At 39.8% G+C, this 21,442-nt stretch overlaps 1 protein-coding gene and 1 long non-coding RNA gene across 10 annotated transcripts in view; one reads left to right on the plus strand and one right to left on the minus strand.

Moving 5' to 3' along the window:
* LOC309528125 overlaps window positions 1–21,442 on the plus strand; it is a 108,003-nt gene that overhangs the window by 65,773 nt on the left and 20,788 nt on the right. The window lies entirely within an intron of this gene.
* ESR1 (estrogen receptor 1) overlaps window positions 1–21,442 on the minus strand; it is a 197,848-nt gene that overhangs the window by 48,837 nt on the left and 127,569 nt on the right. For all 8 annotated transcript variants that reach the window (XM_082215236.1, XM_082215239.1, XM_082215237.1 and 5 more), the window contains one exon: window positions 3,220–3,552. In XM_082215236.1, coding sequence (XP_082071362.1) covers window positions 3,220–3,552 — 333 coding nt within the window. The remainder of the gene's footprint in view (window positions 1–3,219; window positions 3,553–21,442) is intronic.

The raw sequence follows: 21,442 nt of genomic DNA on the forward strand, positions 1-21,442 counted from the left end.
GTAAATAGCCTTCTTAATGGGGCATCACCCATTTCTTTGTGCTCTTTTAATGGTTCATCTCTCCAGGCAATTACCTCATCTGGAAGCCATCTTGGCTTATATTTTAACATGGTTTATATTTTTAAAATGCTAAATTCAATGTCTGGCACCCCAGAATTAGAAGTCCCAAATATGAATGCATGAGCATTCTGTTGCGGCCAACATAACAGGATATGGTATGTGCTTAGTTGTAGAATGTGTGGTGCTCATAGCAATTTCTCCTGCTTGTAAATGTGCCTATGGGCCCAAAAAGGTTGGCGGCTCCTACAATAAATGAATCTCAGAACAGCAGAAAAACTAAAGACACAAGGCAGCAGTGACTATAAACTGTGGCCCTCCAGATGTTGTTTGATTACAACTACCTACAAAGGAAAATCAACAGCTATCTGACTTTTAGAAGAAATCTGAAGGCAGCCCTGTCCTGTATAGGTAAATTTTTAGTGTTAGACGTTTTACTGTGTTTGATGTTTTAATTTGTTGGAAGCTGCCAAGAGTAGCTGGGCAACCCAGTCAGGTGGGCAGCATGTAAATAAATAATAATAATAATAATAATAATAATAATAATAATAATAATAATAATAATTAATAATACCACCACCATCATCCCTGACTACTGGCTACACTGTCTGAGGGCAAATGAGGGACCATGCGGACCATGGGCTGGATGCGGCCCATGAAGACTATTTTACTGGCCCACAAGCCACCCCTGAACCGAGCTGCCCGCTTGGCGAGTCCCCCGCGCACTGCGCTAAACCAGTGCAGCGCAACACAGGGACTCATGGAGCGGTGCCGGAAATTGTGTCTGCGTACGCGCAGATACTGGAAATCACGTCTGTGCATGTCCAGACGCCAAAAATCACTTCTGCACAGGTGCAATTTCTGGCGTCTGGGCATGCGCGGAAGCAATTACACACTTGGGTCAGAACTTGGGAGACTGATTAAATTTCAAACAGTAATACTTTCAACAGTATATGGAAGATAATTACACTTGAATGGTGTGGATTATCTCTTATTTTCTATTTGTGAAAATAAATTTCACAAAATTAACAAAGAATTTTGGTGTAAGAGAGAGGGGGGAGGGAGGGAGGGAGGGAGAGAGAGAGAGAGAGAGAGAGAGAGAGAGAAAGAGAGAGGAGGAGGAGGAGGAGGAGGAGGAGGAGGAGGAGGAGGAGGAGAAGAAGAAGAAGAAGAAGAAGAAGAAGAAGAAGAAGAAGAAGAAGAAGAAGAAACGTGGCTATTGTTGGTCCTTCACAGAATGTTCCTAATTTCACGAACAGTCTTTTAAGGTCAAATGAGAAAACAATGCCTTAAGAAAGCCAGCAACTTCAGTGGCATTAAAACAAAAATGCAGTGCCAAGTATTTATCTTTTAAGCTTCAGGAAACCACAAAATAACCATAGCACCATGAATCATCTTGAAACTTCAAAGCCTGCATGCCCAATGTACCATTTTAGGATCATTAAATAATGCAGCTACTGTATTGAGTGTAAATCATTAACCAAGCCTACTAAAAGCAATGCCAACCACTTCAACCTTCTTATTAAAAAAGGAAAAAAATAACAACCCTGCCCTTCCCAGTAACTGTACTATTAGCTACTAGTTCTGTTACCTCAGTGTCTAACCACAATTGCCAGCTAACTAACCATCACATTAAACATGCCTGCCTACCTTACATATTAAGTGAGGGATGACATTTTGCACAGTTAATGGTTATAGTATCACCAGGATAATGGATGTGGCCTACAGTAGCATTCCATTTTATAGGTTATGATTGATTCAGGACAGTAAAAATATAATTATCACTAACTGTACAATTTCATCCCTGTTTACTCACAAGCCAGTCTCTATGCTTGCAATCATTATTTAGGAGTTCAACAAAACTTTCTTTTGTGCGAACATGCACACAGGTCTAAACTTGACATGATGTTTTTTGCTTCACGCAGTTTGGAGTTACAGAGCAGATTAAGGAAAAAGCTTACCTAGTCAATGTGGAACGGGAGAACCTGCTGCACTGCAGATTCAAATTGGGTCCCTTCCTGCACCAGCCATGCACAATCAAAGGCATGTTCTCCTTGGTGCCTTGCAAGAGCTTCCTTCCCAATTTGCAAAGCAGGTAAATTGGGGTGGATATTCCAATCAGGACCAAAGTGGGGGAAAGGGTTAAAGCTCCCTTTCCCACACCTCGGTCCCAGTCTGGCTTTGGGGGAGGGGGGGCAGCATGTCAGCTATTTAGATTTTAAATAAATGAATTCACCATGCAACATCAAAATCACATCTAGTTTGGCCCTTGGTGACCCACAAAACCTCATGATAGATAGAATTACTATTTCAGCTAAATCTCTACGTACTTTTCGTATTTTTGTTAACGATCCAGACTTTCTTCAGAAGCATGCATCTACTGACAGTGTTTGAACAGAATAGTCTGTTTTTACATTTTATGCAGATGTGTTCTTAATTGTTTGATATCATGTTAATTGTGGTTTTATCATTGTTTTATTGTTCTATAAGCCATAAGGGACTTGTATAAATTCCAACTCCCATTATTTCTAGTAAGCACAGGTGATGGAAACTGGTCGAAAACATCTTGAGAGTACAAGGCTGGAAAAAATTTAAAAAATGAAATTGTGCACAGGGATAGATCATATCTAGTTCTTGGCTAGTGGCTGAAAGCTCAGGTGTTCTTTGATTATACAAGGACAGTGTTGGCCTACAGTGATAAACCAAGTGTTCTTCAGTTCCAGCCAATCCTTAGTTTTGCAAATTCTGCTGCACATCAGTTGTATAGATCAATACTTCGGGCTTTACAATATGGTACCTTTTTATAGACCTTAAATCGCTTTTAGTTAAGATAGAATAGCCCAAATTTAGCCTGAAGATGTGGGAACAAACATTTCATGCTACTATGAACTGCCATGATTACACATTATGTCATCCATGAGATCATCAAACAGAAACTGGCAACTATTTCTTTGTCAAACCTTTCTGCTTATACCAGCTATAGCAATTCTGGAAAAGAACAAGTTAATGCCACTGAATATAGTGAGATAATTGTGTGGGTGAACGGAGAAAAGAAGTAATGTTTCTCCAAACTTTCAGACACATTTGCATAAGCAGAATCTAGTCAACAGTTTGTCTTGAGGTATGAACAGCTGTTCAAACATCCTTTACTAATATTCTTACCTGGAACTCTTTTGGCCCAGTTGATCATATGCACCAGTTCTCTGTCAGCCAGGTTGGTCAACAGTGTCATCATAGAAGCTTCATTGAAAGGCCTGCCAGGGTCATATTCTGAATAGACAACAGGTGGTTCAGCCTCTAGCAAGGCACTGACCATCTGATCTGCAGTCAGGGACAGGGCTGGACTGTTCTTTTTGTTATGCTTGATCATCAGAGGACTTGGCCAGAGATTTGGGCTCCTTCTCTCAGCAACAATCCCCGAATTCTTGTTGTCTTGTTCCTCTTTTTGGCGTTTGTGCTTCAATATACGGCCTCCTCTGCGGTCCTTCCGAATTCCTAGAGAGAACATAAAAATTCAGTTAATATAATTCCCTCTTCTTTGAAGCACTATTCAATAGCCAGGCTGGGAATTATGCAAATGCCAATCAATCCAATTTTCTGCTCTAGCGTAAGCCATGCTATGCACTAAGCTACACTGTGAATTAATGGGAAATATTTTTTAATAGTAGTAGTATTGTTTATACATCATCATCATCATTATTTTCTTTATTTTATTGTCTTTTATTTTTTCCTTCCCCCTTTTCTTTCCTTTTTATTTATTTATTTTTACTTGAAAATCTAACAAATGAAGAGAAATGCAAACAAAACAAAACAAAACAAAGAAACACTCCACCAAAATTTCACCAAAAGATTCCTTTGCCTTTCATCGTTCTTGAATGTAATTTGTTTTCACATTAATTGATGGAGAATAGCCATGGAAAACTGCAGAAGAAATGTTTGGCATACTACTAGCAACGTACCAATGAGATGAAAAAGAAAAGGATAAAAAGAGCCACTGCTTGATGGAAGTTTCAAACAAACGGTCTGCTACTTGGGAAACTGTAATTACCACATAAAAGGCAAGGTGTGGGTGGACGTCTCTGTTTAAGCATTGACTTCACTCTGTACAAAACACTCTAATAATTTAATCAATCCCAAGCCAATAAATCTTGACTTAAAGGCTTCAGTTTAAATCTGACAATGAGGCTTGAAGTTTGTGGTGCTGCTTCCACCTATATCTCTTCTGAAAAAAAAATGTCTTCTAAGGTTGGAAAGAACTGTTCTACATTGTGAATATCTCTATGTATTGAGTGACATGTAATTGAATGAATTTAAAAAGAAAGAAATACCTAAGAAGGTTGGATTATTTAATTGCAATTTATGCACGTTGTCAACTTTCCAACTCTTCAAATAATTGTTTCCAGGTAAAGAGATTCTGCAAATCCACACTTGCCACCTGATCCTTTATTTTAAAGACAACATGCCTGAAGAAGCCTATCATCAGAAACAGCAAAACTTGTGGCAAAACTTTACCATCCGACAAATCTAACTAGCAAACTAATAGGGACAACTCAATCAGAAGCTTATTGAATTCTGCCACATGGCTCACAATTAATATGATACTAGTTTGGTCTATGAAAACAGAATAGGCAAGCATATGAATGAAGGGAAATAATTTTCACATAGTTATTTGCCTTGTAAATTGACTGTATCCTGCATTATGTCAGTTACTAATTGCATGTGTCTTTACTATGAAGAATCATGTGATTGTTTAAAAACAAAGTGCAGATGTGCATGTCTGACTTCTTGTTTATGTATTTAAACATGTGTGGGCTATCTTAGAACTCCAAGCAAGTAAAATACAACCTTTACAGATTTGTCATTGCTACTGGCCTAGTTTACAAGAAATGCTAAGCTATTTCTTGTATGAATGAGCTCCATGAGCCAGAGCAAAATGTCAGGTTTGAAGGTTCCCTAGCTCCCCGTCCCCTCTTCTTGCACGGTCAGGATAACTTCTGTTGTGTTTTACTTTCACTTTCAAAGGATCTCATCTTAACATTATGTATGAACCAGAGATCCTGGTTTACAACAAACACTGGTTAGTTTCTAAACAAACCAACTTCAAACCATGGATTATGAAGGTGTCTTTTAAAACTAATCATTGCTTGATGAAAAGCTGGCCAAGTAGTAGACTGGGGGAGAGAGAAGGGAACGTGTGAGCCTGACACTTTGCTCAGGCTCATGGAATCACATCAATAGAGCATTAAACCATGATTTAACATTTAAATGGACAAAGCTGTTCTGCACACAAAAGGATGGACATATGGGCAATCTTCTCTTTTGAACTGAGTTAGAAAGCCTGCATATGCAGAACCTGATGCTATTATGAGGTTCTGAACTCTGGGGCCAATTCTCTCCAATGCCAATTTATTCATCTAATCAGTGGTGCAGCTAGAGTCAATGGAGCCATAGGCAGAAAGAGGCAGATGATGGCGGCAGTGGCAACAAGCCTAGTGTCAGCACCTGGGTGGGGTGGGCATGGCAAGGCCCATCAAGGCTGGCTCCTGACTGCCACAGCATCCTTGAAACTTGGTGTGAAACTCTATGTACATGTATCAGCCTGTATTTTGGGAACCAGCATCTAATTACTCATCTCTGACAAGAAAACCAACTATTCCTTACAGTATAAATGTCTTTGGCTCATTTATCTCCCAGTATATTCAGTATATTCTTCCAAACAACAAGTTGCAAATACTTATCCACTTGATAGAAATTTCCTCAAGACAGCTTTGGGCACTAGAACTGAGAATTTTAAAAAGATTAATTTTATGCATTCTGTCTTTCTTACATCAGCAGCTAGAAATGTTCTGACCTACAGAGACAAAGGTTTTTTTAAATCTGTAGATGCATCACTGCTCATAAGAGATTTATAGGTTTTTTTCTTACTAGCTCTTATCCCATAGAAGGAGAAGAAACAAGGAGAGATCATTATTAATTCTCTTGAACAAAAAGGGAGTAAGTGCACTTTTCTCTTTGGGTGGAAAAAACCTTGAATGCCTCCATTTTTTTCTGCTTATCAAATTTTATCATGAGTACCCGGTACAAAAAAAAGGAATATAACATGAGCAGCAGACAAGACACAAATTCCTAAAGGGGGGGGGGGGAGATCTACTAGGCTACCATTTGAATGATTCACTTTTGAAGCTAAGTGTTAACCAAAGCCTAAAAGCTATGTTAGGACTTAGCTGACTAATGAAGCTAGAAGGTTCATATATGACTCCTATACAAAAACACAGCGCTGGAATTCAAAATACAATAAAAAACAAAAGAAAAGCCAGAAAATGAACTGAATCGATTCAGAATTACTCAAAACTCACAACCAATACATTATTTGTTTCCTGTAAGTAGATACAAATTTTAACTACTACAATAAAAATGTTACCAAAGCTCATCACAGAAAATAAAAAGTCCAAAATAAAAATAAATAAATGTTATAGATGGTAATTTTGCTACTCTTAAAATATTTAAATCTTCATCTTCTGTGATTAAAGCTATTGGATGAATGGCACAGAGGCAACTATTTGCCCAGTGTAAAACAAATGCTTTGCTTTAAAAGCTTGGCTAGAGTTGGGGAAGAAGTCACACTCCAGATGTTGTGGGACTACAATTCCCATCACCCCTGATTATTCATCTACAAAAACAACAGCATGCCATTTGTGCTACCCCCTTCCTCCAATCATATCCTTTGCTCATTGGGTTTGTTCCATTTTACTTTCCATTCAAGCCAACAGCGTTCTGTGTTCTGCAACAAGGCAACTGTAGAACTGATATAACAACCTCAAAACCATTCACATTTAAAGTTAAATCACCTGCTCTCAAGCAAAACCAAACCAAACCAAACCAAAATAATAGTGCCCACTAAAATGCTCTCAATTGAAGATGGGCCATAAAAGAGAAAATTGCCTCACTGAAAAGAAAAAATAAATACGGCAATGGAGACAGGGACAATAACAGAAAAAAGTGAGTTCTTTTTGAACAGATAGAAAAGATGCCTCTAGGGATCATACATGTAGGTAGCACTACTCGTGCAACCAGGACCAGCATTTCTGAGCACAGGTCCAAAATACGCAATGCTTGTCTAGACGCCCCATTAGTCCAGCATTTCCAGCAAGAGGCTCACACTGAAAATGACCTGATTTTTTTCATTCTGTGGACTTTTAAAAAGCTACCCTTTAGATCTGTTGATGTACGAAGAGCCTTGTTACAAAAGGAGTACAAATTAATATTTCAATTAGGAATCTTGTTTCCAAAAGGTTTGAATACCGTATTTGACCTTGGATGTTATATATAAATTAATTTTTGTGCCTTTGTTTGTTTAGCAGTAACAGAGAAGCGTTACTGTACCTTTAACAATGTACAAATGTGATGATTGATTCCATGCACCTGTAATGTATTTACATGTTTGTTACCATATTCACTGTGACTGTGAGCATTTCATATGATCTTTTGTCTTGAGCGAACCGTGTTGAGTGATTAAGTAAGACACAACATAAGATGGTATTGCATACAGTGGTACCTCGCAAGACGAATGCCTCGCAAGACAAAAAACTCGCTAGACGAAAGGTTTTTCCGTTTTCAATTTGCCTCGCAAGACGAATTTCACCTATGGGCTTGCTTCGCAAGACGGAAACGTCTCGCGACTTTGTTTCCTTTGTCTAAAAACAAAGACATGTTTTGTTTATAAAGTTAATTTATTTTCCCTTCAATTTTTGAACTGCTCTTTACAGTATGTGTGACTTTAAAGAGCAGTTAATAAACTGTTGTTGTACCAAATTTGGCTTTGTTTGGACTTTTTTTGACCATAGGAACGCATTAATTGATTTTCAATGCATTCCTATGGGATTTCGTGATTTGCAAGACAAAAAATTCGCTAGATGACAAAACTTGTGGAACGAATTAATTTCGTCTTGCGGGGCACCACTGTATATTTTATTGTCTTTCATTTATTGTAACTGGAATGCCATTTTGTATTATTTAGCACTATTGACTAATGAAGCTTGCTGCGAAACCTGGATAATATCCAGAGAACAGGTCTCTATTTGGTTCCATTTGACTATTTGTACCATTTTCACCATGGGAGTAGTGAGTTGTTGTTTTCCTGCAACCGCACATACATATATCGCTTAGCGCTTCCAGCAAATGACTATTTGAAGAACGCTTTGTCGCTACCGTTCCTACATATGTGGCTTTGTGCGTCCAGTGAACGACTATTTGAAGAACAATTTGTTTACTCCAGCTGTGTAATGTAATACTTACTGCATACACAACCAGTACAGTAAAGAGAGAGACATTAGTTCATTCTATGTTTATGAGTATCTCCAGACTTGGTTATGCAGACTGCACTTTAGTTTGCTTATTGTTTAGTAGGTTTATGAGGTTATATACCTATTCTAGTAAAATTGACCTTTATATTCATAAGCCAGTTTTTGGTGTTGTTGGTTTGTTGTATAATAATTGTCATTACATCTGATACTTTTTGTGTATACATCATATTCCTAGCACCATTAGCCCATGAAAAATCATATTTAGTGGATGCAAGAGCAGCCTAATTTTGAATATGTAGAAATGAATGATAACAAGGCAGGGAATCTGCCCTTATCTGCTGTGTAAGGCAACCTGCGTACTGACCATGCTACATAAATAAATAATAAAAGTTTCCGAAGACTATACATCTGTATTTATCAGAAACATTCCAAGTATATTTATTATATAAATGATGGTGCCAAAAAAGAAAAGGGTCATTTGAAGAAAATAACATCTGTATAAAGCCATGAGAAGACAAGGGTGAACGGAGATGTGACCAGCTGCCACTTTTTCTCTTATACTAAGAGCAGAGATAGGTGTGGGGAAGACATCTTCTATTACAGGTTTCCGTCCAACATTTAGGAGACAGCTGCAGGACTCAAAGAAGAGATCCTTTCAGACAGCTATCTTGGTGATAGAGTGTTCAAGTGAAATTTTTCACTTGATAGATTTTTCAAGTGACGGGCATTTACCACATGCTGAGAAATCCAAAATTATTTAATTCCTGCTTCAGAACTTTATTCAATCAACATAATTGTCCAGCTATGTATTGCTATTTTAGTTGAATGTTTGCACCCTGCCTTTCCTCCTGATGGAGCCCAGGGTGGGAAACACATACACAATTTAAAAACAAATACAAGCAAAATATGGCTAAAATATGAGACTTTTTGGTGAAGAACAGGTAGTCATTCAATTACTGAATGAATGAATGACATTATTTTAGTGGGTCACTTTATCTTATAGACCTGTGAGGGCTTTGATAAATGACAGAGGTCTAATATAGGCAGCAAGTGGAAATAAATTCACGTGGAAATTCATAAAGTTGCTCTGTCATCTGTATTACTTACAGTGCGGTGGTGCTATATCTTCTTCACTGCCACACAATGTGTAGCAAAGGCATGCAGCCAGTCCCAGGTTCTGTCCTTGGCATCTTCTGGCAGGGCTGTAATACACTCTTGTATGAAACCCCGGAAGAGCTCCTGCCAGTCAGTGTAGAGGCAATAAATAATCTTCCCTATTTCTATGCTCACTTTTTTTTTATCATAAAGTCATAGAATTATAGAGTTGGAAAGGACCCTGAGGGGAAATCTAGTCCAACTCCCTGCAATGCAGGAATCTCAACTGAGTGCCTGTGCCTGGCAGCAATACAAAAACAATTCCCTCAGATTCATTTGAAGTTGTTGGCATTGGCAAGGTTAAAAGGAACACGAGGAGTGGGAGAATCATGCTCATGCCCTCTGAGGTGATATTATGCAGGGATGCCTGGAAGCAGTGGGTAAGAACTCTGAAAAACTCATTGCATGGCAAGGCCCCGAACCCTCCCCCTTTGTGGGAATAAGGACACTTGACACCAAAATTTTGGTTAATGGGCTGAGCTGAAAAGGTCACAACTTTATTGGTTACAGAATGTGAGTGGTACTGGCTTAGGCATTGGAACCGAACCGACTATATCTGACTCCTGCCCACCTGCAGGAAGTCTCAGAAGGGTTAACCACCAGTAGGGGGAGCCCTGTGATGCACATCGACTAGGAACTCCCCCAGGGTCACCAATAGGGGTCGTGCCATGACCCTAGCCCCCGCCTGGGCTTCGGACGGGGCCACGCCCCCCAGATTTCTTTAACAGAATACAGTGGTGCCCCGCAAGACGAAATTAATTCGTTCCGCAAGTTTTGCCGTCTAGCGAATTTTTCGTCTTGCGAATCACGAAATCCCATATGTTCCTATGGTCAAAAAAAGTCCAAACAAAGCCAAATTTGGTACAACAACAGTTTATTAACTGCTCTTTAAAGTCACACATACTGTAAAGAGCAGTTCAAAAATTGAAGGGAAAATAAATTAACTTTATAAACAAAACATGTCTTTGTTTTTAGACAAAGGAAACAAAGTCGCGAGACGTTTTCGTCTTGCGAAGCAAGCCCATAGGTGAAATTCGTCTTGCGAGGCAAATCGAAAACGGAAAAACCTTTCGTCTAGCGAGTTTTTTGTCTTGCGAGGCATTCGTCTTGCGAGGTACCACTGTACCCTTGAAATAGGAGGAGTAGGTGATGGCCACTACCTCCCCTCACCTCCAAATGAATACTCCAATGCCTAACCGCCAAACCTTACAAAGTTGTGACAATTTGTTACAAGGTAGGCGAAAAAACCCAATGGCTGGTGCCAATTTGTCAAGTGGAAAAAAATCCTACCAGGCTTCTTCAACAGGTGACCAACCAAGGTCCATAGCAAGGTCAAAGGATTAAGAGCCTAATCTGAGGGAGAGAGGGAGGGAGAACTGTGTGAGCAGAAACCAGAAAAAAGGGGCGAGTTCCCGCATGCAGGCAGTTTAAATGCTGTGTGCCACGCCCCCTGGCCAACCGGACTGGTCAGCCTAGGGTGCTGGGGGGGAGGGGGACTCCCTAAGACGTAGGGGCTAGCTACACCCCCATGCATGGGGCAAGATCGTGTCCAGCCCGCAACTCCATTTCCCCGGGGAAGGGAAGTGGCTTTTTAGTTCTGAAAGCAGCTTACAATGTGACAGCATTGAGTTCTGCTTCCAATAGGCACCCTTTTATTCTCTTGGAGAATAGGATATAGTCCCAGACCCTCCTGCATCATAGCATCTGCCCTTGACTAACCCAGTGTTTGTGGACAGTGTTCTTATACAGTTTAGTCACTAGGTGGCACAAAACTTACTTGGCTCTAAGTGGAATCTGGAATTTCCATTGGCTGTACTGTTCTTGCAGATGTTCTGAGTTATAGTCCCTTCCGTATTTACTATATCCACATAAAGATCTGGTCTCAACAAATCTTATATTGCAGAATAAGGCAACATAATGTATTACCGACACCTCAAATTACACGTTTCAATTATTGCCTGCATAGAGTAATCTAATATTTGTTTCAAAATAAATACTTGTGGGGGAGCAAGCCAGGTTGGCTGGCACAAAAACGACCATGTACCTGTAGCCCTACTCCCCAAACATCTAGTAACAAACCTAATGGGGAAATCCAAAGTGAGATTCACAATCTGTTACGCATGCACTTGTCTGGATTCTAGGTGGTGCAGAATACAAGTACTTTCTTGCAAAAATGCAAGATATTTTCTTCCTATCCTCTATATATGTCAAGTGGACAAATATATAAGTCATGGGGGAGGGGAATATAAAAATTACCAACTGCAGCCTTCTAAAAAAATCTTTCAGCCATCAATTTGATCTCAAATTGTCTGGTCTGGCACAAGCCAGTCAATGTGACACAGGCTTATAAATCAACTTTCCATTGTGCTGTTTAGAGCATAAAGCACACAAGGAAACCATTTTTAAGAAGCCTCAAACTTAAATTTCCCTCCCTCCAGCTGTGTTTGTGCATTGATCCAAATATTGCTACTCTATGTGTGTTTGTGCCTGAAGCAGAATATTTTGGCTGAGGCACCATGGGATATATCTTTGTTTTCCTCTTAAACTATTTCCCCAAACTACCATGTCCTCTATACTACCTAAAATATCAGGTAGCACAGTATGTATTTTCATTTTTGTTCATGTTTGACATGGATGGGACTGAAGACAATATTAGGTTACAGAAGGCAGCATGCACAGTACTGTTTCCTGTGTATGCTAAATGGGATGACTACCTGTCACTCACACTTTACAAATTGATAAATTTTGCTATTCTGTGTTCTGAAGGACACTGGACATATGCTACCTTTGTTCTGCACATGTAATCCTCTGTAGAAGCCAGCTGCAGGATTAAAACAAGAGCCAATCCACAAGTGTCTATGCTAGGTCAGTCAAAGCAGTAGTAGTGGTAGTAGTAGTAGTAGTAGTAGTAGTAGTAGTGATAATGATGATGATGATGATGATAGTAGTAGTAGTAGTAGTAGTAATACTTTTATTAATACTCTACCCATCTGGCTGGGATTCCCAGTGGGAGGTGGAAGGCAGCAAGCAAACATGCCAACACAATGGAATAAATGTGTTGTTGTTTTTTCAGTAGCCGCCCACAGTGCACTTTATGTGAAAGTTATTGTGAGGGATTTGGCCCAAGAGATAATAAATGTCAGCATTCAATCTTTTATATTACAGTTATGGGGCAGGAAAGTGTTGGCACTGTCAAGATCCAATGCCAGTTTTATACCCATGCAATGCAATGTGCTACAGCGGTACATTTTGAGAAAACTATTACTGAAATTATTAATGCAGTATTTCAGCTGCAACTACTACCTCATCCTTTGCAGTGCAATTCTATCATGTCTACTCTGGCACAAGTCACATTGGGTTCAATGGTACTTACACAATTGTCAGTGTGTGTTTAGAATTCCAGCCTTTGTGAAACTGTGTCCTAAAACTCACATCTACCAGTACAACCCTATGTATATGTCTACTCAGTACAGGTACCAATCCTATAACCAGGTTCCAATATCATATAAACTCTGGGATACAGCCCCATTTATCTCAATGGATATACAGGCTCACACTGTCAATATAATATAAATTTGGAAAAACTGAGTCCAATTAATAACTTTAGCAAAGTCATCCTTAATTAAATTAGATGAGCTTATTTTACTAGTTTTATTTAATATGCGATGATGTTTTCATGAATTTTATGCTTGCCTTCTAGCATGTCTATTTTTGTCTTTTCTTTCTTTTTGGAGTTAATTTCTGCTGCTACTTTAAACTGCTGGGATTTTAAAACAGTTAGAATAATTATTTAATTTGTGCCTAATATGCATATTTTCTTTCTGTTGTAGTTCAAATATACTTTTAAAATATAGAATACATAAAAATCTTTGCTATGGGTTTATACAGTGGTACCTCGGGTTACATACGCTTCAGGTTACAGACTCTGCTAACCCAGAAATAGTACCTCGGGTTAAGAACTTTGCTTCAAGATAAGAACAGAAATCGCAGGGCAGCAGCAGGGGGCGCCATTAGCTAAAGTGGTGTTTCAGGTTAAGAACGGACCTCTGGAACGAATTAAGTACGTAACCAGAGGTACCACTGCATATTTTTTGGCAAAATTATAGCAACATGTTAGAATCATATAATCGTAGTATTGGAAGGTCATTTAGTCCAACCCCCTGCAATGCAGGAATCTTTTTGCCCAAGATGGTGCTCAAACCCACAACCCTGAGATGAAGAAACAATTTTTTCTTCATTTATCTCCTGGTTTAGAAACTGATTTATCTCATTCTAAAGCCTGCCTTTCCTAATCTAAATTGCCGTTATTATTGTCATTATTAATAATTTTGGAAGGCCTGGGCAAAAATCTCACGTTTGATTAACTCATAGGCCCTTTTGAGCAAGTGGCATACAAAGAAGCAGGTGACAATGAAACAGGCAATGCATATGGTGGGCTCTCAGTCTAAAAGGGTAGTCTAAATGTTTACACAACATTAATACAATTATTTAATTTATTTATTTTCAAGAGAACATTTTATTTTATTCTTACTGTCACATCACATAGCTTAGTGTGGCGTTTTAAGCTATGTACCTGCTGAGGTTTGCACCACTTTCTAAATTGGTGAGATAAAAGGTAATTGTTTAATCAGCATACAAACATTTCTCCTGAACCTAGCAGCCTCCTGAAGGAGCAAAGAGATTAAGCAGAGTGAGTGGCAACAGTTATGAGATCCGCTGTCTCCCAGGAGCCTGCATTGTAAGGCTAATTCACCTATCTAGACTCAACCTGAGTGAATAAACACAACCCTTCTATGTTGCTAGCCACTCTTACAAACCACCCAGCCTCTATCTAGAGCTCTCCTACATTATGTGCTCTGAAATGTATGCCTGAAGGCAGATTCCAGTTACTGCTGCAGAGTTGCATTATTGCTTATTGCTTAGCATCTGCCTGAGATGTGGCTGTGACCACACACTCTATTTTACTGTGCCCTCACTACTAATAGCAGACCATTCAGGACAACAATAACAACAAAAATCTGTCAAAAATTGTTACAGTTTGCTTCTAAAGCCGTGGAGCTCATTGTCATGAACTGGTAGAACGGTGGGGAAGAGGAAGAGGATCCTGGCGAAGGGTAGCTGGGATTGGGACACATTGAGGTGAGCAGGGGATGGGGAAGGAAGTACTCACAGGGTGATGAAGGATGGTGAGGGGACAAAGGTCAATGCACAGGAACCAGAGCAGCAGGACCCACTACCAGTGCCAGAGAGGCCCCTGTCTCCATGAACATGGTGGGCCCTGAGGCATAGGGAGCAGCAGGAGTGGCACTCTAGGAGGCTAAGGCAGGCAAGGGCCCACAGCCCAGCTCCTGAGCCCACCATGTTCAGGGGAGGGCTCAGGGGAGGAAAGGTGTGATTCCTCAGCTGGAGTAGGCTTGGAACAGGTGAGGGTCACATGCCTCATCAAGCACAGATGCTGCAATTAGCATGCAACAAATAAAAGGGAAGCAGAGCTGAGGTGCTGTGTCTGCTCAATGGCCCATGTTGATGGCTCTTGGCTTGGATGCCACTGGACCTCTACAGGACAGTGCTTGACTCTGGGTTGTTATCTGACTGCTGGACCTGGCTACTTGGATTGACCCTGGACTGTGTTTCCTGACCTTTGGACTTTGCTTGTGTGGCTTGACCCTCAGACTTTGGACTTGACATACTGACTGGCTGCCAGGTAGGTTCAGGACACTCAGAGTGCACTTCCAACCACTTTAAACAAGCATCTGTGAGGATCCCCCCCCCAAAAAAAAATCTCCCTTAAACAGCGGTCGGCATAGTTCAGATGCAAATGAAACCAAGACTGCCCTGACCATTCCCATTGGTGCAAGGGGGCCTTGTCTAGAGACTGTTGAGGTAGTTGACAAGGCTTAACCACTCTTTCAAAGTGTGGCCATCAGGTCCAGACATAGCTATGAGCTGCAGCTTTCATCCAGAAAAATCCAGGGTGTGCCTTATGTAATTCCCTTGGCACATTCTCCTGCCCTTGTGGGGAAAACCACCACTCCCATGCCCTACAAGATGCAGCCACCATCTAGGCTCATGTCTATACCCTTTGTCCAGAACGGCCAACATTCTGCTTCTTGATACTGTCTTGGCCCTCCATAACAGTACAGCATACTGTTAATTCCACATTCTGATCAAGAATGTCTTCGCAGAGGTCTCATCCAACTCACGTTGCCATGCTGACTGCCTGCCTTGTAGAGGATCTTGAATTCATAAGCTGCTAAGATCAATGCCCAACACTGTCATCAATCTTCTCTGCAAACAGCCCCACCAATGGTTTGTGGCCTGCTTTGATGGCAAAAGGCTTCCCATGCAGGCTGTGGTAAAACTTCTTTAAGCCAAATACGATTGCTAGGCTTTCCTTTTCCAATGTGCCCTGGAGGCATAACCAATTGGCCATTCTTCTGCTGCTGGATCTATTTTATGGGACAGAATTGTCCCTGGTCTACAAGATAAAGCATCACAGGACAAAACTAACTGGGGTCAAAATGGAGTGACTGGAAACCCTCCCTTTGTCTGTCTGCTCAGTAGCACAAGGTTTTGTTTAAGTATTTTGTGGGGTTGGTGCCTTTTCAATAGTCAAAGTCCTTATTTTCACTCTTGTCTTGCCCAATAGATGCAGGCCTTCTTTCATTGTTGGTAACTCTCTTCACTGACAGAAGCCCTTCTATCTATTTCCATGCCTACTGGATGATTACTGAACTGTACATTTTTTTCTATTACAAAGTAAACATGGATCTCCTCAGCTACCTCCTGTCCTATTTCCTCCTATAAATAAGAATTATTATTTTTTTGCCTGATTTGGTTGTGCAACCAAATATTGGGTTGCTTTTTTAAAATTAAGATGCAACTCATGTAAATTTGTCCCTGCTGCTTCCCTGGTAGTTGCCACATTTACAGACTGATCCCAGTTCAGCTCCCAATCAGCTAGTAATTGCTCTTGAATTACAACATCACCAACTCCACACACAAATCTGTCTCTCAACATATCCTCCAGAACATTTCCAAAAGAAGGGTTCTGTAAACTTTTTGAGATTAGCTCTATATTGATAAATTCAGCTCTCTCTCCCCCTCCTATTACATAATTTGAAATGTTCCTGTTATACTTGGCCTTGGAATGCAGCGGTCAATCAAGATTTTTTGTAACCCTGCCAAACTTTTATGCTCTGGTATTTGTGGTTGCAACAAACTTCTTAAAAAGTAGCACCTTTTTTTGCCACACACACACACGGCAATGCCCTTGGGATGATAATGATAAAACTGATGAAAATGTAAATAGGGGAGGTGCATAACTAGGCATTGTGAGTGCAGGGACAAAGAATAACAATTCAGAGACCAAAGTATCACAGGTGAAACCTCTTGTAGTCATGTTTCTATTCCTCAGGAAGAAAAGGCAGAAAAACAGCAAGAAATTAATTCATAATTTGTGAACTATGGTCCTTATTCAGTAGTGAAGGCACAAAACAAAACTGATGCTGAGTAGCAGAATTCTTGGACAAGAATCAGCTGCTTATCAAGACTAGAGAAAACTAATCTTTTAGGGATCACTTTACAAGGCTTTGCTAAAGGCTGTGAAACAACACACACACGCTATATGACTCATCACATACTTTAACAAATCAAAATAGCACTTTCTCTTTACTTCCTTGTACTAGAGATTAAATGTCACTATTTGTTCCTGCCAATGTTAACTGGAATTGCCCATGTGGCATAATCTTATTACAAGCAATACTGTACAGTGGTACCTTGGTGTACAACCATAGTCTGTTCCGGAGGTCCGTTTGTAAACCAAAACAGGTTGTAACCCAAGGCACATTTTTGCCAATGGAGCCTCCAAAAAATTTTTGTTCATAATCCCCAAAAAATGGGTTATAAAAAAAAGAAAAAGGTTGCAAACCAGGACACACACTTCCAGGTTTGTAATCCAAAATGTATGCAAACCAAGGTACCACTGTATTTGAAATTTACATGTTGCCAAAAATTATGAGATCCCAACAGGATATGAAAAAGGATTCTCTGTTTGTGATGCTTTGTTCAATGATGGAACATAAATGGATATGTTCTATTTGTGTGGAAACATAAATATAAGAATACATTGTTTGCCAGAAACTGTGTGCTACTCCCCCCTCTAACCCATCACAATCAAGCATATCTTTTTTGCCTGCACAGATCTGTTTTTTCCTGGCTAACCGGGAGGAACATCCCTTGATCTATCTTTCTTTTTTCTTGGAACAATGCAAGAAGAGCAGAAGTGACTATTCCAATCTACCACTAGGTTCCTCATCGGCTTCCCTTAGAGCACCTTATTGCTGCTTATTTGAATTTTGTGATTTATATTTTTATTTGTAAGCCACCTTCCATAGAAAGGTGGGATATATGTGTTGGGGGGGGGAATGAAATTAACTCCTGTTGAACAACCACTTTGAAGATGGGTTGGCTACTTGACTGCACAATGTCACCCAATGGACATCAGCAGGTGAGCAACTTCAGCATCTCCTTCATGCACAAGTATGTTCTTCATGTAGAAGACATAAGGGTGCTCAATTTATTTTGGAAGTTAAGGTGTAAAAAGAGTACGAAAGAGTACGAAAAGAGTACGAAAGAGTAATCCATGACATGCCAGTATCTGCTTGCCTCTTGCTGCCCAATACATATTGTTGAACATGGTTGTCCTTGTTATATCACTGCTTTGCACGTATCAGTAGGCCGTACTACATTCACAAATCCCAAGGGACCCTTCATATCCAAGAAGCATGGTCTCTCTGCAATGTTATAAGATGAACAGAAGAACTGGACTATCCATCTGGGCAATCTTTATAATAGCACTGAGGTATGGCCCTTCCAAAGCTCTTTTAATACCTAACAAATTAGAGCTTGCAGGGCAGCAGCTGAAGGAGGAGCAAAAGAGTTTTCTTGTGTGTGTGTTTCTTGTGGCTGATTAGCTGCTCTCCCTGTGCAGAGGTCAAAGGGGGCAGGGTTTCTGTTGAGTCAGGTGATTAGCAGAGCTTGCAGGGCAGGTGATTAGCTGTGGGAGGACCTTGACAGATTAGAGAACTGGGCCAAAACAAACAAGATGAATTTTAACAGGGAGAAATGTAAAGTATTGCACTTGGGCAAAAAAAAATGAGAGGCACAAATACAAGATGGGTGACACCTGGCTTGAGAGCAGTACATGTGAAAAGGATCTAGGAGTCTTGGTTGACCACAAACGTGACATGAGCCAACAGTGTGATGCGGCAGCTAAAAAAGCCAATGCAATTCTGGGCTGCATCAATAGGAGTATAGTATCTAGATCAAGGGAAGTAATAGTGCCACTGTTTTCTGCTCTGGTCAGACCTCACCTGGAGTACTGTGTCCAGTTCTGGGCACCACAGTTCAAGAAGGACACTGACAAACTGGAACGTGTCCAGAGGAGGGCAACCAAAATGGTCAAAGGCCTGGAAACGATGCCTTATGAGGAACGGCTAAGGGAGCTGGGCATGTTTAGCCTGGAGAAGAGGAGGTTAAGGGGTGATATGATAGCCATGTTCAAATATATAAAAGGATGTCATATAGAGGAGGGAGAAAGGTTGTTTTCTGCTGCTCCAGAGAAGCGGACACGGAGCAATGGATCCAAACTACAAGAAAGAAGATTCCACCTAAACATTAGGAAAAACTTCCTGACAGTAAGAGCTGTTCGACAGTGGAATTTGCTGCCAAGGAATGTGGTGGAGTCTCCTTCTTTGGAGGTCTTTAAGCAGAGGCTTGACAACCATATGTCAGGAGTGCTCTGATGGTGTTTCCTGCTTGGCAGGGGGTTGGACTCGATGGCCCTTGTGGTCTATTCCAACTTCATGATTCTATGAAATGTTGAGATAAGCTACTCTTTTCAAATCAGAAGAGCAGACTGAGTTAAGCAGGGTGAGGACAGCAATGACATAATTAGCAGCAGAAAGGATAGGTGTGATTTATCATCCAGCTGCATATTTGGTGTGCGTTAGGTGTAAATAGCACTTCTGATGTAGTAATAGGATACAGGCAGTATTATGATGTATGTTTAAACAACCAGCACACTCTTTGTATTTACAGAGCATGAAAAGACTTCTGAACTATAAGTATTTTGGCAGTGTCCTTTTAGTTAATTGGTTCTTTAAATACACAAGTACTAATAACTACATTTTTACGTTGGTACAGGACAGTATGTTTTGAAAATATTATAGACATTCACTTCAGATACAAAACAAATAGTTTCCTACAGCTTGAGTATTTTTCTTCCTCATTCACCAAGTACTATTTTTAGTACAGTATAACGTTGCATTCAAGATAATTGCAAGGCAAATTAGAATTCTTGGAATGATTCCAGATGATGCATTAAAAAATTATTTCCTCTTTGGTTCTGAGAATTCCTTTAATAATCATCTGCTTTTCCTTTGGCATATAATAAATTGTCATCAGAGTATGATTGAAAACAAGCGGCAAGATCAAGAGGAGGTCCGATATGTCAGTAAACTGTTCTGAAGTAGAACAGAGGGGAGTAAAATTCTTCACATTTGCATCAATATAATCATTATGAAGCAACAGCTAATCAATCAAGACTAGCCAAACTCTCTAAAAGGAATGTCTTAGAAATTTATTTTATTTTCTAACAAAGTTTCCCTCCCACCTCCTGCCCTGGCTGGTGTAAGGTGGTAGAGCTTTAGAAATAGTGGGTCACCCTCTACTGTACTCCTCTGTGTGATGTTTTGCTATTAGGTGCATCCTTTTAGGGAGAAATGTCACAAAAATACAAAAAAAATAATACTGTGAAACAGAAGCAAGGAAAGGCTAAGGCTAAGTAAGGCTTACTTAATTTATGTAGTTTATATATTGTCCAATTAAGTACTAACCTAGAATGGTACTAGCCAGAACCTGGAAAACCTTGCAATTAATGAATATTGATCACTCGTATGATATAGTCTGGCAACCAGCCATAATGGAAAAGTTGTTGCAAAAATATATAATTTTTACACTGTGTGATATTTTATTAAATATGGAAATGAAACAACATATAGATGAGAAATACCTACAACATATATTGCAATATGGTGCAGATAAGCAGGTACTACTCATTAGCTCATTCCTGTGTTTTCCAAGTTGATTGATTGAAAAATTCAGTGAACTGGTTTACTGTAATCACCTCATTATGTACTGTAAAATAATGTGCTTAGTATTTTACTCCCCTAATGACCCATTTTTTGTCAGAACGGACATGTCGCAGCTCAGCGGTTGAGTATTCAGTCAACTCAATTGTTTCTGCACACAAACAAATTTCCATTCAATACAAATAGCCAGCTGCTATCTGCCACAGTTCAACCTAAATTCAAAGGATTGTATGAACTGGCCAGGAGTCCATACTAATTTCCATTTCATTCATGACGATTCTTTTGAAACTGCTTTTGATCAAGAACACTTGTCCATCTAAAAGTAGATTGCAGCCTTCCGCACAGAACTGCAGAATAAATTTAGTTCTGATCACATTTCAATATAAAACTTCCTATTTTGCTCTTCCTGAAACAATGCACAAACTGAAATGCAGCTTTGGAAATCCTTTGAAATTTGCACCTCTCTAAATTTTGCGATGCAGATCCACCCCCCCCCATGTGGATTTTAAGGGGGCAAATGCATATTAATTCATATCTTAGTGAAAATAACACAAAAATATGCATTGCTATTAGGAATATTGATTGAAAAATAAGTACATTAGGTAAGATTGCATAAGAATGTGTATACTAGAAGAAATGTACACTAACAAGCTAATTAATTGTTGTGATTACTTTTTTAAAGTGCAAACTTAAAATTGAGAAACTAAGATTTGTTCATCTCTGCTTTTTGCACTTCAGTTCCTGTCTAGGATATTACAGGATAACATAAAATTC

The sequence above is a fragment of the Podarcis vaucheri genome (genome assembly GCF_965113315.1).
Source record: "Podarcis vaucheri genome assembly, chromosome: 3".
Lineage (NCBI taxonomy): Eukaryota > Metazoa > Chordata > Lepidosauria > Squamata > Lacertidae > Podarcis > Podarcis vaucheri.